This window comes from Anser anser (genome assembly GCF_964211835.1).
Source record: "Anser anser genome assembly, chromosome: 12".
NCBI classification, from domain to species: Eukaryota; Metazoa; Chordata; class Aves; order Anseriformes; family Anatidae; genus Anser; species Anser anser.
Genome location: NC_139733.1, coordinates 10969695 through 10985991, shown reverse-complemented (window position 1 = coordinate 10985991; position 16297 = coordinate 10969695). Strand labels below are relative to the sequence as shown.

The 16297-nt window shown below is 61.2% G+C and overlaps 2 protein-coding genes across 13 annotated transcripts in view; one reads left to right on the top strand and one right to left on the bottom strand.

Annotated features, from left to right (window-relative positions):
• The window catches only part of DNAH1 (dynein axonemal heavy chain 1), a 78265-nt gene extending 75825 nt beyond the window's left edge, over nucleotides 1–2440 (top strand). For 8 of the 11 annotated variants that reach the window (XM_083795811.1, XM_083795807.1, XM_083795805.1 and 5 more), the window contains 3 exons: nucleotides 272–416; nucleotides 670–876; nucleotides 1289–1841. In XM_083795811.1, the coding sequence (XP_083651937.1) occupies nucleotides 272–416; nucleotides 670–876; nucleotides 1289–1687 (751 nt within the window). In that variant the 3' untranslated portion in view covers nucleotides 1688–1841. The other 3 variants (XM_083795806.1, XM_083795815.1, XM_083795816.1) reach the window with 3 other exon arrangements.
• BAP1 (BRCA1 associated deubiquitinase 1) lies at nucleotides 2260–15658 on the bottom strand. Of its 2 annotated transcripts, none has more exons than XM_083795820.1 (17): nucleotides 15511–15658; nucleotides 13501–13530; nucleotides 13345–13399; nucleotides 12493–12625; nucleotides 11838–11957; nucleotides 11301–11362; nucleotides 11079–11221; nucleotides 10122–10200; nucleotides 8742–8865; nucleotides 8283–8400; nucleotides 7665–7852; nucleotides 6845–6978; nucleotides 5595–6067; nucleotides 5346–5506; nucleotides 4534–4626; nucleotides 3994–4066; nucleotides 2260–3792 (listed from the first exon to the last, which is right to left on the bottom strand). In XM_083795820.1, the coding sequence occupies exons 1-17, from the start codon at nucleotides 15545–15547 to the stop codon at nucleotides 3659–3661; spliced, it is 2157 nt and encodes a 718-aa protein (XP_083651946.1). In that variant the 5' UTR covers nucleotides 15548–15658; the 3' UTR covers nucleotides 2260–3658. The 2 variants fall into 2 exon arrangements, with proteins under 2 accessions (XP_083651946.1, XP_083651947.1); XM_083795821.1 differs by having other exon boundaries at nucleotides 5400–5506; nucleotides 15511–15651.
• Nucleotides 15659–16297: the final 639 nt, after the last annotated feature.

Below are 16297 nucleotides of genomic sequence, written 5' to 3'. Positions count from 1 at the left end.
CAATGGTAATGACTCTGCTGTCCCAGACAGAGCCTTCAGCTGCTCCCTGTTGTGCAGGGGCTGATCCGTGTCTCTATCTGCTACTGGCAGCAGTCCAGGGCTTGGGGAGGGAGGCAGTTACAAGGACCCCATCCAAGAGGATGGAAGACGGAGGTTACATGGGGCTTCGCTCATCGTACAGCGAGCCAGACCCTCTGGGCAGACATGGTGATGAAGCCCTGTACCGGGTCACTCTGATCCCTCTGCAGAAATACCAGCTTTTTCTCTGTAGGTACAACGGTCTCCTGGAGGTGATTGCACAGACACTGAAGGATTTGCTGAAAGCTCTCAAGGGCCTGGTTGTGATGTCTTCTCAGCTAGAGCTGATGGCCAACAGCTTGTACAACAACGCCGTCCCTGCGATGTGGAACACCAAGGTACAGCCCAGCTGCCCAGGGGAGCTCACCCGACCCAGGGGTGAGCTGGACAAATTCCACAGCTGGGCTGTGCTGTCTCACACAGCACAGACTCCTGCCCCTGGGGCTTGCAGATGTCCCCTGCCTCATGCAGGAGGTTCTCAGCCCTAGGCTGGATGAATCCCTGGGCTCTGGGCAGCTGTCAGCAACTCAGGCACGAGGTTTAGGGTATCCTTGTATGAATTCACCACCTTCCCCTGTTGGTCCCCCACAGGCCTACCCGTCACTGAAGCCCTTGGCATCCTGGGTGAACGACTTGGTGCAGCGGATTGAATTCCTGAAGAAATGGATCAACCACGGGATCCCCTCCGTGTTCTGGATCAGCGGGTTCTTCTTCCCGCAGGCTTTCCTCACAGGGACACTGCAGAACTTCGCCAGGAAGTCTGTTATCTCCATCGACACTATCTCATTTAGCTTCAAGGTAAGTGAGGCAGCCAGATTTTTTGCTGGATTGCTTCGGAATTTGCTGATTGATAGAACAAAGCAGCACACAGGCATAGCTCTAGCCCCAACCTGCTCAAAAGTGGAGCCAGTTGCTGCACGTGGAGCCCATCATCCGCGATGTGCTCAGATACATACACCACCACCACCAGACACCTTCACGAGGCAACCAGAGACCTCTCCATCTCTCCAGACCTGCTCGCATTTCTCTCCGCAGGCTTTTCCTCAGACTGCTGGAAAACCCAGCCAGCACCTCCGAGAGCTGGGGCAGGCTCCCCTTTGGTAGCGCTGACTTAGCCAAGAGCAGCGTAAGGGGTTTCACGGGAGGTCCTGGGGGCTGAGCCTCCACGGCTGTGCCTTGCTCACAGCCCTGGGCCCACTCTCCACCGCAGGTCATGAAGGAGTCAGCAAGCGAGCTCTCGCGCCCTCCCGCCGAAGGCTGCTACATCCACGGCTTGTTTCTCGAAGGTGCCCGCTGGGACCCCTCTGCATTTCAGTTGGCGGAGTCCCGTCCCAAGGAGCTGTACACCGAGATGGCGGTCATCTGGCTGCTTCCTGTCCCCAGTCGCAAGCCTCCAGCCAACGGCATCTACCTGTGCCCCATTTATAAGACGCTCACTCGTGCAGGTAGGTGCCGTGAAGCCAGGCCTCCAAAAACCAAGGAGACCATAGAACTAGCTAGGAAAGGCAGCCCAGGAGAGGCTTCAGGAGCTCTTCCGCCTCCTGCTGTGCACTGGCATTGGAGCAAGGAAAAAACTGGATTGTGCCTGCTCTGGTTGTGGAGAGTGTAGCCAGGCACCCTACTGACACAGCTGGCCCCAAGCCCTCACCCTAAAATACTCAGCCTGCCACCTTGCACCGGGATGGGACATGGGGGTCACTTGTACAGGACTGCTGCAGCTGCCCCGGCAGCCGGGCTGCAGTATCTCCCTCCCTCCTTTGCTTCCCCCCATCACAGGAACACTGTCGACCACAGGCCACTCCACCAACTACGTGATCGCTGTGGAGCTCCCCACAGACAAGCCGCAGCAGCACTGGATCAAACGGGGCACAGCCTTGATCTGCTCCCTGGACTTCTAGCAGGGGAACCTGCGCGGGCAGGGTAAGCAGCAGGGGCAGGCGCTGACAGGTAACAACCACTGCCCCTCCTCCTGAGCTGCTCCTCGTACCCTTCACTACACCTGAGAAGCTCAGCTCCACCAGCAGCACGTTCACTTGTTGCTGCAATCCCCACAATTGCACCAAGTTTTTTAGCGCCACAGAAGAGCTGCCAGTTTGTCAAAAATACAGCGCTGGACCCAGCGCTAGTACCCACAGGCGCATGCAGGTGCCTCACCCTTCCCTCACGCCCCACTCCCTTGGATGGCTGTTACAGGATAGCTTTATTCCTTCAGACAGATCCATTATGTACAGCACTTGGTATTAGACACAGCAAGAAGTAGAAGGATTTTCTTTCCTTCAACAAATAATAAAAAAAAAAAGACAGTTTCATTCCACAGTGAAGATCTGTACAAGTTTTCACGTTTGGCAAATTCAGTCCTCCTGTGTCTGTTCCCCTTGTCCCCATCTCAGCTGCTCCTGCCTTCACCTCAGGGGAGAGGCACCAACCTCTGGCTTCCGAGATTTCTGCCAGGCTGCTGAGGATGGGGGAGAAAGCCATGTGCAGGAGCGCTGACAGGGCGGGTAGGCAGGCTGTGCCAGTGTGCTGCAGTACGAACCAGGGCGCTGCCCACACCAGCAAGCTCCTGGGTAGCAAGCAGTGAGCGGCTTGGGCAGGAGCAGCAGCTTTGGGCTCCCCTCAGTTTCTGCCTGCCACTGAAGCTTTGTGCCTTGGGTATTTCGCTGTCACCTCTTCCACGCTGAAAGGCTCCGTCAAGGGCACCAAGCAACTCCAGATCCAGCTTCCACCCCAGCACCAAGCCCCACAGCACCAAGGCCAACCTGGGACAAGGTCTGGAGCAACCCTGTGTGACCCAAAGGCACGGGCCAGGGCCACAGAGCTGGCCCCTAGGAGAGCAGCTGTGGAAGCAGGGCCCGCCAGCACCCCCACTGGACTGGGGACAAGGCCCCACGCCAGGGCTGAGCCCACCCACGGGGGCAATGCCCAAGGGGGAGCCTGGCTGTGTGGGCAGGTGGCACTGCCACCCCTGGAGCATCAGCCCGCTCGGGGAACCGAGCAGCACGGAGCTGTGTTCATGCAGGCCAGCCGTGCTGGAGAAGAGCTCTGTCCAGGAGCCACCTTGCTCAGCAACAGCCAAAGTGTGGATCAGAACCAGAAAATAGATTTTGTAAAGGGAGGGAGAGGAACAGAAAACAGACGTGACTGTCTTGGGGAAGCACAGAGCTGAAGGCCTGCACACACAGGAGCATGCAAGCCACAGCCAGCTGCGGCCAGCACAGCCTCACACCAGCATCGCCGGTGTCCCCACACCGGGCCCACCACTACCAGGTGGGCTCTTCCCCTCCTGCCGCAGTCCTCAGCCACGGCACGCAGACACAGGCCCAGGGCGTCTGCACCTGGCCACGGCCCAGTCCGGCAGCTCAGGCTCGCCTGCTGCTGCAGGGTCCCTCCTTGAGACAAGGCGTTTCTGCCTTTCACAACTCAGGCTCAGAAGAAAACCCAATTTCTGTTTGTCCCGAGGCTCCACCTCAGCCAAGGGCTTCTCAATGGGGTCCGTCTTCCTCGGGCAAAGGGTAAGATACATCCAAGCGCCACTGCCCAAAGCCCCAAGGGCCAGTTCCTCACAGTCTTGACCCCAAGGCTACTGACGCTTGGCTTTATATGGACGGGAGCGTTTCCGGCGGTCGGGCTTCCTCTGCTTGTGGAGACGGCCGATGCTGACTCCCTGCCGCCTGCGGACGGAGATGTTCTGCTCCACAAGACTTGCCAGCATGCCTGCAGGGACAGAGGCAGCAAAGGTGCTGTAACGAAGTGCTGCAGACAGCCACCACGCGCTGGAGAGGGTGCTGGGTGCTGGTATTGCTGACACCAGAGCACAGCGCTCTCTCTCACCCAAAGCCCATGGAGCTCCCTGCAGCTCAGTGCCGAGAGGTCCCAGGCTGAACCTGAACCCAACGCTCTGTTTCCACATCTCACCTTCCTGGGCCAGCATGGAGATGAAGGTACAGATGAACTCATCGTAGTTGTGGGTTCTCCTCTGGTCATCAATCTACAAATAGAATGCAAGTTCATACGTAATTACAGACGGGGCAGGGAGAAAGGAGAGCTCACGGGGCCAAGAACCGGTGCAGTACCTGGCCCATCCCCAGGCTGAGGGGAACAGAGCAGGAAGGGTCTCAGCCCCCAGCCCAGCACACAAGAAGGCACAGGAGGAACCCTGCCAGGCCTCCAGGCACAGAGGTGCCCACCCTTCCTCCTCGCAGTGCTGATGCTCAGCAGTGTCCCAGCTGCAGAGCTCCTCCGCCCTCCTCCAGCCCAGGCTGCCCAGGGGCCTCAATCTGCCCCAGCAGGAGTGCTCCCGTACCTGGCTGCTTGGTAACGGGAAAGAGACCTCAGATGCTCCCATCGCTCTTCTCAGCTGAACCACCCTCCCTCCACTTTGACATAAGCTTGACCACAGATGGAAGCCTTCAGGGAGCTAAATCAGCAACACAAGTGATGCAGCAACAAACACACCTTGAATTTCTTCCTCTTCTCCACCTCTTCCTTCAGGCAGGCCTCGTAGTTTGCAATCTCTGCCTCCACACACTTCAGCAGCGCCAGCAGCTCCTGACAGGATCAAGCAGAGCAAACGTGAGCAGACGGACCCCGTGCCTGCCAGCACACAGCCCTAGAGCTGTAGGGGTGAGCTGGGGGTGTTCCTCTCTGTGCTAGGATTCATCAAAACAAAAAAACACTTGCCAGAGGGGAGAAAAAAAATTTTTAAAAATGCATTTCATTATAGGGAACATCTGAGTCAGGATAATCAATCAGCTGGTGCTAAGGCTAGCCATGGGTGAGCTGTTATTCACAGGCGTATTCTGCCTGAGCCCAGCCCTGGTTCTTTTCACTAACACAGCTTGAGGATTTCCCTTCTGAGTAAAACAGAAGACGTTTCCAGGCAGCTATCCTGCAGGGAGACCTCCGTGTGCTCGTGCTGCCCAAGCCTGGTCCTGTTGCTGGCTAGGGGGCAGAGACGGGCGATAAAGTTACAGCAGGCTGGGAGCTGGGGTGCCAAGGGACCTGGGCAGGGTCTCAGCAGGGTCCCAAAGTAGAGCACAGAGAACATCTCAACTGCAGGAAGCAGCGGCTCTACCCACTGCCAACACGGGCGTCCCAAGACGATACAAGGCACAAAACCTGCACTGCCCTGTGCCTCAAGGCACAGCTGCGGCCGCACGTGAGCGGGACGCCGTGCACGCGTGGTTCGGTCACTGCCAGTGCTGCTGCGTCTCTGGGCGAGCACAGGGGGCTCCATGTTCCTAGGGCTGTCGCAGCACAAAACTCACCTTGGGAGAATACTTTTCCCCCCCAGGGTGATCACTGGTCCTGCCAAGTCCCACCTTCTCTTTGCTGTCACTGGCCTCACTGCCCTCCTTCTCCTCCAGTTTGATGGCAACCTGGGCCTCTTCACCGGGTTTGATGGACGAGGGGGAGCTTTTCCCCCCATCTGCGCGCAGGGGAAAAGCGTTAGGAGCCACAGCGAAGGACACAGCCCCATCACCCCAGGGCACCCCCCAGGGACAGCGGGCACCTACCTGCAACAGCCAGCGGGCAAAACACGCCGTCCTCCGTGAGGTGCAGCAGCCCAGAGCTGATGATGGGCCCCAGGTCCCTGACGGCCCGGTTGTAGCGCATGCAGTCGATGCGCAGCAGACCGTCCTCCTCGCCGAAGAGGACCTTGGAGATGTGGGAGGTGACGGGGCTGGAGGGGCGGGTGGGGTTGGCCGAGCGGATGGGAGAGCGCAGCGGGGAGTTGAAGGCGCTGCCGATCTCGGAGGCGGTGTCTGTGCTCTCGTTGCTGGGGGTGGGAGAGGGCTGGGAGTGAGTGACAACCGCCACGGCAGCTCCGCCACTGCTCGTCTTGATGGACAGGGGGATGGAGAGATCCTTCTGCGACTCTTTCAGCTTCTCGGCCAGGACGTTGATGGTGTTCGGCTGCAGGACAGAGAGCTGGCCATCCGCAGCCCCTGCTGCATGCTCTTGCTTTACTTGCCCTTTCCTTTTGTACCTGCCCAGGGATGCAGAAGGGAAGGTGAAGCTGGGGGGAAGGAGCTGGGGGGCCCAGCTGCGGCAGCACAGGCACTGCCAGCCCCGCACTCAGCACCTGAGGCCATGTCCTAGGACGAAGCGAGGCCTGGAACATTTCTAGCTTGCTCTCCTTGCCACCACCATCTCTGGCAGCAGCCCACCCCACCAAGCTGCTCAGCTGCAGGTACCCCTACAGAGGGGTGAAAAAATGAAGCCCCCCAAGCAGAGCACACCACATTTCCTCAACCTCCAGGCACCCTGATGCGCAGCTGACACCCTCTGCCCAAAAAGCACGGCAATTTATCGGCCATGAAGTGACCTTCCCCAGATCGAGCTCCACCACCCACACGGCAACCAGAAAAGCCCTAGGAGAAAGGAAAGAAAAGCTGGGCAGGCTATGAAGGAGCCCCCCAGTGCTGGCCCATTCACTTTGTCTGGGAATGTTTGGAGCAGGGGGGAAGCAGAGGAGCCCCAGATACACAGTTACTCAGGGCAGCCAAAATTCAGAGTTGATTATGAAGAGCAACAGAAGGGTTTCACAAAATCCAAGGAGTGAACAGTAAAATGCCAGGCAAACTAAAAAACAGTCCGAATTGCACACGTTACAGTCAGACTGTAACATACTGCAACATAGCTAATTGTGCTCAGGAAAGAGATCTGGAAGTCACTGCAGGCAGTCCTGCGAAGGTCAGCACCCCTCAGAGCCAGGCACAAAGATAAGCCTCCCTCTGTCCTCTGCCTCAGCTCGAGCCGTTACCTGATGGCCGAGTTGGTGTTACGAACTTCCTCTTCCTCATCATCGTCATAGTCATCTTCATCATCTGAGTACTGCTGGTGCTGTCGGACTGGGACCCGGCTGCGACCCACTCCTGCCGCAAGGTCTTCCTCCTCCTGCAAAATACCATCACTGACAGCCTGCCGACGGCTGGGCGAGGAGGAAGAGCCCCGCGGACAGGAACTCTTGTGTATGCTTGCTCGGCTGGAAATCGCTGCCCCTGTGCCCCTGAGGAACAGCTGCCCCCCGTGCAACTGCTCTGGCCACAAGCTTGTCCGCAGTACTTCAGGACCTGGACACGCGGTGTCAGCAGCCAGGAGACACCTGAGCTCACAGTTTGGGTCCATTTAAGCACTACTGGCTTGCATATACCCAGGTCAGCAGCAAAAAAGGGAGCTGGGCTCTGTCCTTTGCCACCCCACACCCCTCAACCCAGATCCCCCAGTCCTCCAACAGCAGCTCCTGGATGTGGTTCCCATGGGAAGCTCCTTCCTCTGCACTTCGCTCACGCAGACTTCATGCTCAAGCCAACTGTTTGTCCCTGCCCAGCCCCCTTCACGCCAAAACCGCTGTTCCCCCGCAACGCAGTGATTCACACCAACTAAGCGACCCACGTTAAAGCCAACCTCTTTTGTCGGGTCATTTTTTACCCTCCGCCCTTCCAGCCTGAGCAGCACGAGGGCAGGCACGCTGCGAGGCAGGGAAAGGGCCGGGACCTGCTCAGCAGCAATCCCCTGGAGGTGGGGGACTCGAAGTGGAAGGCCAGCAGCACCCTTGACTGGAGCCTGGAGCTCCAACCCACCTGCATGGGGGATTTGGCGTAGTTGTGATTATCCAGGAAGGCTGGCAACCTCTGCATGATGGGGTTGGGGTTTGCTGGAGGCGCCCCGTTGATGGTGCTTGCTGACGTCTTCACCACTGGCTTGGATCGGGTGGGTGGGCTCTGTGTGGCCGCGGGGTGGCCCTGGCTCGTGGGCTCATCAGTGCTGTCTGCAACACAAGCACCGCGCAGCCTCTCACATCCACTGCTGGTTACTCAGTGTCCTCTGCCACCCCTCTCCTGTCCCACGTAGCAGAAGAGCTCGTATGCTCCACCAGACGATCAGCAGAGCATCACAGCCACTTCCCATTCCGCTTCCAGCCATCACAAGTGTCCCCAAACTTAAGCCCTCCCCCCTTTTCAAGCTCCCTTTCCCTCCAACACTCCTCCCAGGCACTCAGGCATCTACAGCAGACCTGGTCAGCCACATCCCAGCGCACTGCACACGGAGCTGGGGCCAGAGAAAAAAGACACAAACGAAGCCAACCACAGAAGTTTCTCAAGCTCCAGGTCAGCCAGACCATCACCAGCCTGTGCCCAGATGTGCTCGCTTCACAGCAGGCCACGCTGGCTTGCAACACCCCTGGCACGGGGACCTACCTGGATGGGTGCTCTCTGGAGTCACGGTCTTGCTGCTGGCTGGCTTCGCCTCTTCGGTAGGCTGAGATTCCTGAGACTTCTGGGTCTGGATCAGCTCAGGCTGAGTGACTCGGATAAGCTTGAAGGCAAAAGATAGACCAGAAGTGAGCACCGGACCAGGGCGACCCGAACCACACTGCTCCCACTAGGGCATCACCAAAGGAGAATTTGCGAGGGCAAGCCAACCTCTGAGCACCCGCGCACACGATCAACCACCAACTTTATGGATAACCTCCCAGGTGAGCGGCAAAAGGGCAAGCAGCAACAAGGATATCTCCTCTTCCCAGAGGAGGTCTCACAGAGAGAAAAAAACAAACAAAAAAGAACCATGCAGGGTGCCTACAGCACAGCGAGATCCCCCGATAGCAGAGCCTGTTACCATCTGAACCGTGCACTCCCTCGGGACCTGGGCTCTCCTACCTGCTGCAGGGCCTCCAGCACAGTCTGGCGGTTCATCTTCAGGATGTGAAGCTTGGACTCGTACTTCATCCTCCGATCGGGCACTACTGCCATCAGGTTGAACCGGATGTCGTGGTACGGCTCCCTGCAGGGAGTCAGGGCACACATCACGCTTACTGACCCCCGCGGTACTCCGCTAGCTCCCGGCCTCCAACAAGACCGTGCCCCTGACCACCACCCTCTGAACCTGGCTGTTCAGCCAGGCTTCAAACCACCTCGCTGCCCGCTCATCTAAAACCATAATGCATCGTCTTCTCTACGAGAATCTCCTGGGAGACAGATCAAAAGCCTTGCTGAAGTCAAGGCAGAGAATATCCACGTCTCTTCCCTCATCCACAAGCTTCCCTCATCCACAAGCCAGTCACCTCATCACAGGAGGATACCTGGTAGGTCAGGCACAGCTGCCCTGTGGCGTACTCCACGCTGACTACCTCTGATCCCCTTCCTGTCATTCACGTGGCTGGAAGTGGTTTCCAGGATGAGCTGTTCCATCACAGTTCCAGGCACCCAGGTAAGGCTGACTGGCCTGCAGGTCCCTGGGCCCTCCCTCTGACCTTCTTGAAGGCAGAAGTGACGTTTGCTTTCCCCCAGTCCCCAAATCTCTCCCCCAGCTGCCGAGATCAGTACCTGCCCTCCAGCAGACACTGGGAGGGCTGAAGTCCCCCATGAGGACCAAGGCCTGGGAACATGAGGCTACCTCTGGCTGTCTGGGGAAGGCCTCATCCACTTGTCTTCCTGGTTAGGCAGCCCACAGCTGACACCCGCTGCGATGCCACCCATACCCACCTCCTCTCTAATCCTGTCCCTCGAGCTCTCAGCTGGCTCGTGACCCACCCCCAGGCAGAGCTCCCTGCACTCCAACTGCTCCCCCGCTCCCCTCGTCGTTTCTGCCTGTCCCGCTGAGCCCGTCTCTCTCCTCCGCAGCACTCCGGTCACGCAAGCCGCCCCACCACACCTCCATGATCCCAACAAGCCCGCAGCCCTGCAGCACAGATCTCTAATTCCTCGTGTTTCCTCCCCACGCTGCAGGCAGCAGCGTTCAGATTTCTGCCCACGTCAGGAGGCCCGGCCCAGGACCCGCGGCCCCATTCTCTCTCCCACGGACTTCAGCAAACAGGGACCTGACGCGGCCACTCCTGTCCTGCACGGCGCTTCGCAGGGACTGCGCCGCACAGAGCGCGGCTCCTCTGCATGCTCCAGAGCAGGGGCAGAGAAAGGGAACAGGCAGTGCACCCGCACCCCTCCCAAGCAACGTTCTCCCCCCCACAACTCAGAGACCAGCAGAAATGAGCCAGGGGCAGCGGAGGTGAGCCAGAGCCCGCAGCAGGGCCGGGACCTTACCCTGCAGTGGCCAGGCCGATGCGCTCCATGATCACTCTCCTGGCTTTGTCTGTCCATTCTTCATCATCAGCCCACGGCCCTGGAGTAAGGCAGAGCGAGAATTAGCAGCGCAGGCCAAGGCTCCTGCTTCAGACTCGGCAACAGGCAGGGACCCTGCCATTCCCACCGGGCAGTCTCACGGCTCCCTTGCAGGGAACAAGAGACCCAGTCGAGAAGGGGGCCAGGGGCCGGAAGGACCAACCTCGCTGCCAGCACCACGCAGCCCATACGTGGAACACCCTGCCTCCGTCTGCCGAACGGAAACCGTTAGTTACCTGCAGGGCTGCGAGGTGGATTTTGAACCCTATCGAACGCAAGGAATTCACAGGCTCTGCACTCACAAAGTCCAAGGAAATCCCAGCTCTGGAGCTTAGCCCTCACCTGGCACTGGATCTGCTGCTGTCCTTAAGAAACCCAAGCAGGTTTCTCTAAGTGGGTGCCTTACAAAAGGGCCTGAGAAACAGAAGCAAAGCCCTAGCAGGGATAAGTGTCTGAAAGACAGAAGGGAGCAGTCAGATTGCAAGAGGAGCGACCCAAGCAGTGCTGCTGGGATCTGTTGGGGACCTCAGGCCTCAGCATGCAGCAGTGATTTGGCACAGGGGTGGGCAAGGAGGGGACAGGTTCTGCTCGTGACGCCACATCGCAGAGCTGCAGAAGGACCTCACGGCCCTGAGCAACTGCGGAGGAAAACGGCACGGCTGGAAAACAGCAATGCGATGCACTTGGAAATAATTGTTTTCTACACACAGACTCCGACACAGAGGCTCCAAAAGGAGCTATCAAAACTCAGGACAAACCTGGGAGCCGCTGGAATGATTCTCCACAGAGCCCAGCTAACGCTCACTGACATCGAAAAACAACGCAAACGCGGGCAAGCCAGGGTGTCCCTTCAACAAGCGGTGGCAGGCAGGTTCTTACCGTGGTCGATGGGATAGACCTTCAGCCCGTCCAGCTCGAACAGCCGTCCCTTGATGGGGACGTAGCTGACAAAGTGAAAAGCCTCCATGGTTCGCACAGCGCTGATGCCGTTCTGCTTCTCCGGCAGGTGCCGCGGCTCTGGTCTGCGAGGGCGAGAGAGGCAGGAAGTCAGCGGGGAGCCCGCTCCCGCGGAACCGAGCTGCGAGAGGCATCCCCGCTCACCTGGCATGGCTGTTGTGGGCCTTGGCCAGCTCGGGGGCGTTGCCGATGGCATAGCCTTTACTCTGCAGCGAAGAGCAGGAGAGGGAAACAACGGAGAAGCGGTAAGAAAATAATAAAATACTCCACCCACCAGCTCCCCGCTCCCTCCGTCCACACACAGGGCTTTAAGAACAGCCTCCAGCAGCTCGTAACCGTGCTCTGCTGAGTTACACGGTAAAGACCCGTGATGAGAGGAACATGCGACTGCCAAGGAGACGTGAGGGGGATTACAGCTGCGGAGAGCACAGACTTCGAGCTAGGTCTGAAGGCAGGCGTGCATCTGAGCACAGACTTGGAGCGCGTCTGGGCTAGGGAACGACACAGCAGAAGACGCTCCCTGCCTCCCAGTGACCAGCGCGTGGAGGGAAGGTCCAGGAGAGGAGGCGATGCTCAGGCAGCCACGAAGGGCTGCGGAGAAGCCAGCTCGCCAAAGCACGGTCCTGAGGGGAGCAGGAGAGGGCCGCGGCAGCGCACAGCCCTGCACACCTCTGCCCCTACCTCAGGGCTGAATCCTTTGGTGAAATCCTTCATGCGACTCAGCGTGGGGCCCAGGTCGACATTGTTGCAGTTCAGGAGGACGCTCAGCAGGGCATGGGTGGCACAGGAATTGGGGATCAGCTGGGAGGGCGACACAAGGACCTCTCAACGGCAGGAACAGCGCAACTGTTTGACGACCCCCCCATCACCAATAACCAAAGCAAAGCAGCGACGCGAGAACCGCTCGTAGAACAGCGACCTGAGGGACAGCTGGTCTCTCGGGCGGGCAGAGGAGATCGGCCTCCTTCAGCAGGCCCCACCGTGCCCCTGTGGGCACCTGCTGGCAGCGCGGGCCCCAGGCGGGCTCTCAGCCCTCCCTGGGTCCCTCCAACCTGCGGCTCAGGGCAGAGACTCCCGGGAAGAAGACGCAGCCCCCAGGAACGGTGAAAGCAGCGCAGCCGCTCGGTGCTGCGCCGCCTCCTCCCGAGCACCCAGCGGGGTCTCTGCAGCACTCCAAGCCCTGCAGAGGCGCTGCGCTGCCACCGAGACCGCTCAGCCGCTCCCCGGAGCTCTGAAGGCGCCCCCAAATCCCCAGCGCCAGGCTGGCGTCTCCTCCTTCCCCACCCGCAGCTCCTTCTGCCTCACCACCCAGGGGAGATCGCTGCCCCCAGCCTACCTGGTGAGCAAAGAACATGTTATTAACGATGTCATCGTCGATCACCGACGTCTCATCCACCAGGGTAGAGACCTTGCGGCGCGACCGGCGCTCCTCGATCCACTTGAACAGGAAGATGAAGCCGTACACAGGGCTGCGGGGAGGAGTCGGCGACTGCACCGCGCTGGGCAGAGCACGCCGGTGGGGCTGCTCCGCCCGGAGCCGCGGCCGTCGCCTCACACGGCAGAGAGGCAGGGAAAGCAGAACCACCAGCCACGTCTCGCTGGGAGCGACCATCCCGTTACCCAGGGCACCCCCCTGAACTGATGCTCTGGACAACGGCAAGCTCGAAAAGTTTTCAGGTTTGACGGCTCTTATGAGGCTCACGACGGAGAAATAGGAGGAGAGACCCGCCTCTGGGCACTCGCTGCCTTCCAGAACAGTGCCTGGCCACCAAACAATCCCTTCTTTTATAACTACCTGGTACTCCTTTTCAAAAGGAGATCGGCCTGAAGCTTTTAAGAAACTCACGAAGCCATTTCAAAGCACCGAGACGGGGAGAAATCCCCCACTCCGGGCACGCAGGCTTGACACCGGACCTCTCCCCGGGGCAGAGGGGTTAATCCCCACACGAGGTCTGGCTCTGTGCATTTCTGTGCCTGGGGCCAGCCTGCCATCACAGCCTGCAGCGCCGGCCGGGTTCCCACAAGAGCACGAGCCCGCCCGCCCCAACGCTCCTGGCTCCTCGCTGTCAGCGCCGACCTCTGGGACTGACGGCCTCGCACGCGCCCTTCCCAGCGCCTGGTGAGGAGCTCCCAGGCCCACGGACACGTTTTGCTTAACAAAGCCCCCGCCGTCGAGCCTGTGACTTACCCCTGGCACTTGCTCTGCAGATCGTAAATCTCCTCAACCTGCACCCCCTTGACCCCTGGAAACAAAGGGCAGAAGCTGGTACCGAGGCTACCAAGAAAGGGCGAGAGGCAGCATCAAGCACGAAGCCAGCTTCCCAGGGGGGCGCCTTGGACTCACCAAAATCTTCGACCAGGAGCGTGAAGAGACCTGGAAAAGGACAAAACCCAAAGGTTACTTCTGGCCAAAAAACACCACGCAGAGCGCGGAGGGGGCCACCACCAGCCCAGGGAGGGCACGCGCGGTCCCAGGCCCCGGCGCAGCCAGAGGAGCGGCCCGAGGGCCAAAAGACTCATCGGCTTCTTCCTCTCTCTCCTGGGGTGCGCATCCACCCCCAGCGACTGCAACACCCCCACCACAGAGGGGCTGGCGGGCGACACGGGGACGAGGGGAGGACGACCAGGCACCAGCGACCGAGCAGGAGCCTCCACCGCAGTGCCACAGCGAAGGCGCTCGGCCCGGCTCCCAGGCACTTCCCCCTGCACGCGGGGTGAGCGAGCTCGGGACTGGAATAACAAACCCGCGTCCTGAAACGGGCTGCTGAAAGCCGGCAGTAAGGATTCAAGTGTGAGACACCGCCGTATGCGCGGAGGATTTAAGGAACCTGATGTAAGCGGCTTAACAGAGAAGGGAGGACCCTGGGGCCTTCACCACCAAAGCTAAAAGTCACTAAAGCAGGGAGAAAGTTCCTGAGAGCAAAAACACCTCCGGTAATTTAGCTGAAGGACTCGCACTCGCATTCAGGAGCTATGAGATGAAACTTGAAGTATTTTCAGCGGGAGGTAGCGCGCTACTGAAACAACACGCCTCAAAGCGGTGACACCTCCTCCCCCTGCAAAGCTTTTGGGCCCGGCCCCGGCGCCTGCCTGCAGCAAACCCAACGGGACGGAGCCAGGAAGCTGCAGCACGGACCCCGGCAGCCGGCTCGGGTCTGATCTGCCGGCACCGCCGGGCGTCCGCACCCGAAACTCGGGGAGCAGGGCTCAGCCGCGGGGCAGAAACAGCCGGCGTGCAGCTCGCTGTAAGGAGCCGGTGCTGATGCCGCGTGGGGAGGATTCCCTCGCAAGAAAACAGCCTCCCCTGCCACGTGCCAGGGTCCTGCTTTTGGCATCACGCGATGAAGAAGATGGGAACGATGTGGGCTATCGCTAAGCATCAGTAAACGGGTAAAGAACAGGAAAACTTCGGCTGACAGGAGACCTACAGCACGCAGAACCCTCTGCTGAGCGCAGCCAAGGCGAACGCCGTGCAGGTAGCCTGGTTTCGTCACCTACGAGCTCAGCAATCCACGCAGAGCTCCCCACTGCACCCTCCCGTAGGATCGGCTCGCACCCAGCCGCAGCAGCCTGAAGGCCCCGGAGCGACGCCCAGCTCAGATCCCAGCTCACGGATCCGATGCCGGCACCACACCGGCGGCCACTCGGCCACAGCGGGAAGGGGCAGAGACACACACACGCACCGTGCCCGGCTCCTCGGCACCTTCCCTGGGGAGGCGGCGCTCTCCCCCTGCCTGCCCGCAGCCACACACGCGGGGTGCAGGAGCCACCTCGCAAGCCCCGGACACCTGCGAGGCTGGGGGCAGCCCCCGGCTGCAAGCAGGAGGCACCAGGCCCCCCCAGCTCACACGAGTCGCCCGCTCCCCTCTTTGGGGCTGTTTCGCGGAGCACCGGAAAGCCCCGGCGGCGTCCCACACTCCACGGCCGCGCCCCGCAGAGCCCCCCCCGGGGCTCGGAGCCCCCCGAGGCGCCCTGACAGCGCCCAGGCCCTGCCTCCCGCCTCCCCCCCCCCAGCCCCACTGTGCCTCCCCCACCCCACGGCCTCCCCCTGAGCCGATCGGGGCCTGGCGGTGCTTCCACCCCCAAACAGCCCCCACACCCCCCTCACAGCCCCCACACACCCCTCACACACACACAGCCCCTCACAGCCCCCCCTCACAGCCCCCACTCCCCTCACAGCCCCCTCACAGCCCCCTCACAGCCCCCTCACAGCCCCCCCAGCCCCCTCAACCCCCCCCTCAGAGCCCCCCCACCCCTCGCAGCCCGCCCCCCAGCCCCTCCCCCACTCCCCTCACGGCCCCCCCCCAGCCCCTCCCACCCCTCACAGCCCCCCCCAGCCCCCCGCTCCCCTCACCGGGGTCGCTCTCGAGCTCCAGCCAGCCCTTATTCATCTTCCCGCGGCCCGGCCCGCGCCGCCATGTCCCGTCCGGCCCCGCCGCCGCCGCCCGGCCCCGCTCCGGGCCCCTCCGGCCCCGCGCGTCAGCGCCGCGCGCCGCTGCGTGACGTCACCGCGCCGCCGCCGCCGGGCTCGGGAGGCGGTGCCACAGAAGCCCGGGGTGGGGGGGGGCGGCCGCGGGCGGCCCGGGCAGCGGCGGAGCCCGGCGCTTCCCCCGCCTCCCCCCTCTCCTCCCCGGCCTCTCGGGGCTTTCGTGCGGCGGAGCCGGGGCCGGGCACCGCGGCGCCGGGCCCTGCGGCCCGGCCCGGGGCGGGGCTGCGGCCTACGGTGTGGGCCTAGGCCTCGGCGCTGCCCGCTGGGGCAGCGTGGGGCGGGGACCCCGGGGCAGCCCCTCACGGACGCTCCGGGGAAATCGGCCCCACGCAGGTCTGAGTCCCGCAGCTCAGCCCCACAGGTGGCTCAGCCCCACACAGGGCTCAGCCCCACGCAGGTCTGAGTCCCACAGCTCAGCCCCACGCAGGTCTGAGTCCCACAGCTCAGCCCCACGCAGGTCTGAGTCCCACAGCTCAGCCCCGCACAGGTCTGAGTCCCACAGCTCAGCCCCACGCAGATCTGAGTCCCGCAGCTCAGCCCCACGGCTCAGCCCCACACACGGCTCAGCCCCGCAGTTCAGCCCCACAGCCACACGTGGGGCAGGGCAGCGCACCCGGGGACTTTGCCCCCACCAAAGGCTCCGCACACAGCC